Consider the following 8,074-nt stretch of genomic DNA (forward strand, 5'->3'; position numbering starts at 1 on the left):
AAATCTATTTTGCAAATCATTGTAAAAAATATCAGAAAATGTTAAATAGACAAAGGAAGACATTGTGTCATAGACCACTGTTCCCTAACCTTTTTTCCATGAACCAGCAGCCATGTGCATAACGAAACACAATTAAGTATACCATAATTTTTTATTACATATACAATGTAAATATAATTTTATATTATGCAGTCTCATTACTTATAACATTGTAATTTGTATAGTGAAGCATATGGATGGGATTGTTTAAAAAATAAAATACCATGCAGACTTACTTACATTTTTTTAAATCAATCTGCATGGCCCAGTACAATAACAACAATTAATTCATATACATATGTCTGTAACAGCACTAACAGCAATTTTGCATTTGAAGCTTTGCTATAAATAAAGATATCTATACTAAATTTAACTTGTGTGTATGGTTTGATAGAGGCTCTGTCTAGAACACAGGGCTGAGCCAGAGAGTGGATGAGTTAAGGATGCTAAAAAAAGACCTAAAAAGAAAAATCTGACTTCAATATATTTACAAATGTTTTTTTTTTCTTTCAAAAATGTGTTTAGAGAAACCAATTAAGTTATTACTGTTTCTTTTCATAAATGTTCTTTGTTTCTATGTTGTGGATTAGAAATGCATAATAAACTACTCAATTAAATAGTATTTAACAGAAATAGCCAAAAGACTTCTGAATGAATAGTCATCTACAATTTGATAGCACTATCTTATAATTTCTAAGAACAATCCATTATTTAAAACTGTCTTTTTAATCTTTTTTTTATCGCCACAAAAAATAGGAAAGTAAGAAGAAAAAGACAGGTGCTTATGTGTTTATTGTCATATTTTACCAGGCATTACAAAATAAAGAACGTTGGGGGCGGCTTGCAAATGCTGCTTGATTCTTCTCCAATAATTTACACTGGACTAAGACAGCACCAATAGTTCATCAGATTATCTTACATCCACAACATTCCCACAAAAGGAAAACAAGTAAAATGAAAGAAAACCAACAAAAAAGTAGCTCATTCACTGGAGGTTGTGGATCATCTCCTCCTTGGCAATGAGATGGGTGGTCTTGTTGACCAGAGACATGAGAGAGTTGAGTTTGTGTGACCAGTCATTGAGTAAGTCATTGGGGTCTTTTGGCTTCTGAAAGTTGATGATGCCAGCCAGACGGTCAACCTTGGCATAGATGGTCTTGTTTACAACTAGGCTTGAGAGGAACTCCTCAGATTCCTGAAAGAATAACCATGCAGAAAGATATCTGTCAAGTTTATTTAACAGCCTCAACAAGCAAAACATATTTTTCTTCACACTTTGTTGGTTTTGTCGCTGAGTATACTAACTAGGGATGGCTCAATCCGATACTTGTATCAGTCTAATATTGGTCAAAACTTCAGGATCGAATATCGGAAAAAACAACTATAGCCCCCATACATTATCGCCTCAGCCATGGCAGCCCATAGCATGCTGGAGGAGAAAAGAAGGTATCAGATATATATTGGTATCAGCAGATACTCCAAGTTGCGGTATCAGATACGAAACCATTGTATTGATCCATCCCTAATAATGCAAAAACATCTAAATGCCAAACAGTCATATATATTAAGCAGTTTCTTATACAATACAAGCAATTCATATACCAATCAAATACTTGAATAAGTAGTTATTTTTGAAAAGCTGTTAGGAGCAACATTTTGCCAGAGCATTGCAGTTAAAACTGTTGCTTACATCAACTGAGAGGTCCAGCAGTCCAGCCATCCTCTTCATTGTAATTCTGGTGTAATATTTGGCCATTATTCTAATGTTCTGAGGAGAAAATAGAAAATCATTGAGAAACATCTCTGGAACACAACATTTCTATATTTTGTTTTTCATGGGCGCTTTTAGGTCAAATCCACATGTACATCTGAAACTCATCCAAAACACAGAGTACCCTCCCTCCATTGTCATACTATGCATTACATAAAACCATAGTATTACAGTTGCACATAGCAAATTAACTGATTGTATAAGTGGACATGTGACATTCTGCTCATGTTGAAAAAAACATGAGCAGAATGTTGAGTGGACATGTGACATTCTGCTCATGTTTTAAAAAAATGCTATATTTTAAGGTGACATACAAAGGGCCTTATTTCCTGTGGTTTCATCAGTTGATCAACTTACATGCTCCACAACTCTGTTCTTCAGGTCCTTCCACCTTTTCTCCCCCTCCTCTGAATAAGAGAAGACATCTGTGGCAGGGCTGTCAGAAGAACCCTCTCTCAAGTCCTTTCCATAATCCTCCACAAGAGAAGCCCAGCGCATCAGCTCCATTGTAGTAAACTGCTTCAGAAGGTCCCTGCATATGAAAAAACACATTTAAAATGTCATAGTGTTAAAAATGTCTTATGAAAGTTCTGGAAATATTGCAGGATTTGGATTAAATCTTTTTTGATTATTTAAAATTTTATATTGCGAAACTTACTTGTATTTGGGAATTTCCTCAAGTTTCTTATCTGCACTGATCCTGTGCACAAGGTCTGACTGCTCGTTATTGTAAGGTGAGAGAATCACATACAACACCACACTCTTGAGCGCCTGAAATAAAACAAAAATAGAAAAATCCCAGGTTTATCTTCAACATTTATCACAATGAAACAATAGGTCCTACCAGATATTAGTCTGAAGAAATTGATTAATATATAAATTGCAAGAAAAGGGCCATCTAAAACCATGTTACATATGTTCAATATTAGGGATGGCTCGATACACTGACTTTTTCATCTGACACCAATACTGTCACATGAAGTATCTGCTGATACCAATATCGATCCTACAACTTCTTTTCTCCTCCAGCAGGCCACGGGCTAGTGTTGCTCAGATAGTGTCCCTGTTCACAGCATGTCGTGCAAAGTTAAGTCGAGCATTTGGGGCTCAGGTATCGGATCAGACAGGCTATAGTTGTTTTCTCCCCAAGTTCGATCGTGAAATTTTGACTAATATCAAAAGATACCAATCCCGAGTATCAGATCGAGCCATCCCCATTCAATATATTGACATTTACTAAAAAAAAAAAGAATAATTACACAACTGTTTTAAAATAATGATGAACAAATATAATTTAACATGTGATGAAGTATGTAAGACACAGACTATACTGAGAAAAGGTTACAAAAACTATTTAGAATAACGTATAATCAGTTCTGCACACACAGCAACCTCATTTACCTGTTGCCACTTGCTGCTGTCCTCTAAAATGCAGGGAGTATCATAAATTGCACGATAGTGTTTACAAATGGAGAGATAGGAGCCTTCATGCTGGTCCACCTGAATCATCAGGTTGTAATACTTGAGTTTTGACTCCTAAAGAACCAAAGATATAAAAAGAGAGAGGGTAAATCCAGGGACAGGGATTTAGATAACGTTCATCAAAATAAACAAATGTATAAGAAAACTGTAGAATGATCCTGGACAGAGAGCATGTTACAAAATAAATTTCATAAACTTGTCAATTTCATTAACACTTGCATCCTTTTTCTTACCTCAGTTCCTTCCTCTTGGAAGAACTTTGTATTTATTTTCTTGCTGATGATTTGAGTCCGGATGTAGTCTTTAACAGCAATGCAAAGCCTCATCTGTTCCAAGATGAACTCTACCTTCTCCTTTTTCTCCATGGAGCCATACGTCTCCACCTGGACGAAAATACCTGTGTGGAAGTCCATGTTTTTCCATTTTATTTTACAGATTAAGAAAACCAAAAAGCTTACCTGCAGTTCCTGAAGAATGAAAGCAGCCTCTTTCACCTCTCCGTTCTGCTCCTTGATACCAGCCAAGGTCTTTGTCAATCTGGCTCGTTCAATCTCTACATAGATCTGCAGCAGAACAAAACGTTATTACACGTCTCTTAAAAAAACTCACAAATACTGCAATACTTAATTTGAAAGTAGTTTAAATTCACATCTGTCTTAAAACAAAGACAAACAAACAGACCTTGCCAGCAGTCACTGTGCGAAGAGTGTCTATGAGTCTCAGTTTGATGGTAAGATCAGTTACACTATCCACATACTTGTAACATTCTTGTACCATCTTGGCAACAGCCTAAGGAGACAAAAGGAACACAATAAATAAGCCAAAGTGGGTCTCATTTGTCTCATCTCTTGTGAATGCTGCAGATATCTCACTTGTTTAAGCTGACTTCTCCTTTTTGTTAGTAACATGATGTTCTCATTTAAGGCATCCCAGTCCTTAGCTTCATAGCACATCTGAACCACAGCCACAAGTATTCTGGAAGTAGACATCATGTCTGATGCCTGATCAAGCAGAAAAAACAAACAAGTTAAACAAGTTAATGAATAAATTGCACCTTGATGAAAAAATGGTAGATAGGATAATGAGCTCTTATGGAAAGTTTATTCATCCTGAACCACTGAATACAGGGTGTTTGGTAAAACTACACACGTGTACTGAACTTCTTTTTGGATCGTGTGTAACCACATTTTCAAAATGTGTCGAGTGGAACCAGAGTAATGAGAGGTCAAAATTCCTGGAACCAAAATGAGAGGACCGAGTTGCATCCCATCAATTCTACATTAAATCACAGTTAGCAGAGACACTGGGTGAGCCTTCACACAGCCCACAAACTGCTGGCTGTGTTTTTTTCCTCCCGCATTGTTTTACAATTTTGATTAAGCTTTATGTTTTCAGTGAATGCAGATTAAAGCAAAGCATTCCCTCCTGTGCTTTTTTCTTTTATTATAAATGAATGAATAATATCAATGACATCAACAGCGACTAGTCAATGTCAACTCAACCGTCAACACATTACACAAAAATCCTGCAACCCCTGATTTATATTCATTTATATATAAATACAATAATGTTATTTATTTTTTACATTTTGAGTAGCGTTCATCCACATGGGGTTTAGGTTAAACAGTGATTATTATTTTCATTTATATAAACGACAACAGAACGAGGCCAATGCTACAAATAGCGGCGTATTTTGCTAATAAACAGGGGTAAACTGAAATCCCACATAATCTCATATTAAAGTCAACAGTAGTGCTACGCAGATGTGAATATACTTACGGTTCTCGTTTGCTTCTCCAATGACAGCAAACTCTCAATGGCCTCCTGTAACTTTCCTTCCTGCACGAAAAATATAGAAACATTGAATCACACTAGAAAATACAGGGATCAATCGTGAGTTAAAAATATATACAGTATATATACACAACTTCATATTACTACCCAGTTGGCTATGTTACCCAACGACATGGCTGCTAGCATGCTAGCCAAATTTATTTCACATTAACAATAAAAAACGGTAGAAATGCTCAAAATGCATAGCTGTCTGGTTACGACACAAACTCGATCAACTTTAAATTTTGACTGTAACCGGGTGGTGACACATAGAGGCCGAATTTCCTAAAGATGCTAAATGGGGAGTTGTTAGCTTAGCTTGTTAGCTTACACCGTAGCGGTGTGGCACCATGACTCAGCCGGCACTAGCCTAAGTCTTCATTCTCTGCTTACTTTAGACATCTTCTCGCATTCTGGGAGACGCTGGTCTACAGTTGAACTGTAGTCCATCTCCATCTTAACAATTTTGCCATCGGATCTTTCTGTTTGCTCCTCAGCCATTTTGCCGACTTTGCTGTAAGGAAAATACGCGGAGATTTTCTTTCCAAAGCTCGAACCGTTTCAGCGTTTGGTTGTCTGTCAGTGAAATGGAAAAGGGACCAATGAGAGGAGAGAACAAACTCGTGGCCGAAGCGCCTGAAGGACCCTGAACAGTCTTTAAGACTATTCATTTATCAAAACACGTTTATAATTTACAAGTAATACATTCAAAAGAACGTAAAATTACTAAAAAAAGGAAAATATAAAGAAAGATTATAACGTGTGTATAAATAATAGTATTCATAAAGACTTGTTAAAGGTACGCAGGTTTAGCAACATAAACGTTTCTACATGAGGCGATTATGGTAATATATGCGCTAGTGTAAAAACATGATCCTCTAACAAAGATTCGTGCAAAATGCACATGTAGCCGCGTCATTTCTATCAAAATAACATAATTATAAACACACTATTTATTTGGAGAATGCAAGCTAACTACTACTATATGATCTCTTAATTTAATTCAAAGATTTTATCTTTGGTCCAAAGTTTTAAAAAGACAGAAGTTGGAGACTGACAGTAGAAAAGGAGGGAGGTGCGGACGGGGAGGGAGCGAACAGTGTAAATTTAATTGTCAGATGGGGTTTTGAATAGATGATTATGCAGAGGTTAACAGGCTGTGGGTAAGTCTGAAACAAATCAGATAGCAGATTTAGTGCTCAGAGATACCTGGATAACCAACATAAATTAAGAAATATGTACAAAAGAATATAAAATGATGAAAATCTTTAAACCAGATTGAGTTAACGCATTAAATTAAAAGAACTGACACATAAGTTCTTGTTAAACCTAAAATGCATGTGCATTGTATATTCCACATCATCATTGAAACGTGCCGTTTATAAAACCAGTGGTTGGTGAATCATTGTTTGTGAATTATTTGAAAATATGTATATATGCCTAGGGTCAACAGAGATCATTCTACAAAATACCCAAAACTATAAGCAGTGTGACCTGCATTTAAAATCATTAAATTAAATTCATTAGTTGTTTAAAAAGCCCAAAGACACACATCTCCAAAAATAAATAAATAAACAAACTAATTTAATTCATTTATCCTAATTAACTTTCATTGTGTTTTGCATGTTTAAATTAAAATAACGTTTTAATGGCCTTTCATGTATTAGTGGCTTATTTGGACATAGCTATTGAGTGCTATTGAGTGTTTATGTCACCTGTCAAGGTAATTTTCTTAGAATGTAAGAGTTCTGAGTTAGAAACACACATCAAAGAACATGTAAGATTAATCTACTGTGAATGTGATAAATTAAAGCCCTTGAACATTCTGCCCTATTGATCTTGCCTTTGATTTCACACATATGAGTTCTATCAACTACTTTTGTAAGACACTCCATACTGTTTTCCATACCGCACTGTAGTTTGTTTCTGCAGAAAGACTTCTGATATGTTTTGCTTTTATTTAGTATATGCATCCATATTTGAATGTGTTTATTACAAAATTAATTTGGTCAAGCAAAATTGATTGCATTGTAGAATGTTGAATCTCAGCTGTTCCTGTTTTTTTTATCAGTTTGCCTGAAGCTATTGAGCAAGCTTCAATCTGGAATAATGTATTTGCATTGGTCTTTTTATTTGCTTTTTAAAGGACTGAGTTATTATCTTATTACAGGAAGCACACAGTTGGTGTTTGACAAACTTTGCAGTACTTTATATGAAAGTCAAACATAAATCCTATATACAGTATAATCACCTGTGTCACTGAATTGATTAAATGAAACTCTGTTGTATAAATGACTTAAGAAATAATGGATGATATTCAGAACTCAAATGCACAACTCCATCCGAGCAGGGAAGGATAACACACAGACAACAACAACACAAATATTTGAAGAGTGGTCTAATACAGGCAGAGGTACGCACAAGAGTCAATCCATGGAAGCAAAGTAAACAGGCTGACTCGGGATTCGAAGACCAGCTAAATTTGTCTAAACAATTAACTAGAAAAATAACACTAGCAATGTTACACATATACAACGAACTGAGGAGAACACAGTGTAAATAGATACAAAACAGGACCACTGACAGGCCACAAGTGGAGCACACTGGATAGGAGTGGGTAATCATAGGGTCACAAATACACCACAACAGGAAACAAAGACAATGCCACAGACAGGAGGCTCCGCTAGCAGAGCAGGATGTATCACATCCTTCTGTAGTTGAGGGTCATGTATGTTATATGCAGATCTTTTTTTAATTTAGAGTGGTCACAAAGGGGTCATTTCTATTTTCCAAAATTATATCACAGTAACATCTTAAACTTAATACATTAAGGCTAAAAAACACTCAGACCTTAATTGAAGAGTATCATGAGGGCACCTCCTGAACTTTCTAAATTGTTTTCTTCGTCCATTTTAATCTCGGTTTTAGCAGTACTAAGTCCAGTATTTA

At 35.7% G+C, this 8,074-nt stretch overlaps 1 protein-coding gene across 1 annotated transcript; it reads right to left on the minus strand.

Moving 5' to 3' along the window:
* Positions 1 to 812: 812 nt before the first annotated feature.
* Positions 813 to 5,735, minus strand: psmd12 (proteasome 26S subunit, non-ATPase 12). Its single transcript, XM_008317494.3, has 11 exons — positions 5,519 to 5,735; positions 5,072 to 5,131; positions 4,165 to 4,293; positions 3,974 to 4,081; positions 3,751 to 3,855; positions 3,526 to 3,675; positions 3,212 to 3,346; positions 2,469 to 2,581; positions 2,168 to 2,342; positions 1,730 to 1,807; positions 813 to 1,234 (listed from the first exon to the last, which is right to left on the minus strand). Exons 1-11 carry the CDS (start codon positions 5,624 to 5,626, stop codon positions 1,025 to 1,027), a joined length of 1,371 nt encoding a protein of 456 aa, XP_008315716.1. The 5' UTR covers positions 5,627 to 5,735; the 3' UTR covers positions 813 to 1,024.
* Positions 5,736 to 8,074: the final 2,339 nt, after the last annotated feature.

The sequence above is a fragment of the Cynoglossus semilaevis genome, chromosome 9 (genome assembly GCF_000523025.1).
Source record: "Cynoglossus semilaevis isolate Cse_v1.0 chromosome 9, Cse_v1.0, whole genome shotgun sequence".
Classification (NCBI taxonomy): Eukaryota; Metazoa; Chordata; class Actinopteri; order Pleuronectiformes; family Cynoglossidae; genus Cynoglossus; species Cynoglossus semilaevis.

Bases quoted from the DNA above. Each gene is read 5' to 3' on its own strand.
- psmd12 (XM_008317494.3), bottom strand. From the start codon at position 5,626: ATGGCTGAGGAGCAAACAGAAAGATCCGATGGCAAAATTGTTAAGATG. The intron at 3,856-3,973 runs GTCTGTTTGTTT...GTTCTGCTGCAG, and splicing joins GCACAGTGACTGCTGGCAAG to ATCTATGTAGAGATTGAACG. The intron at 1,808-2,167 runs GTAAGTTGATCA...TTTTCTCCTCAG, and splicing joins AGAACAGAGTTGTGGAGCAT to AACATTAGAATAATGGCCAA.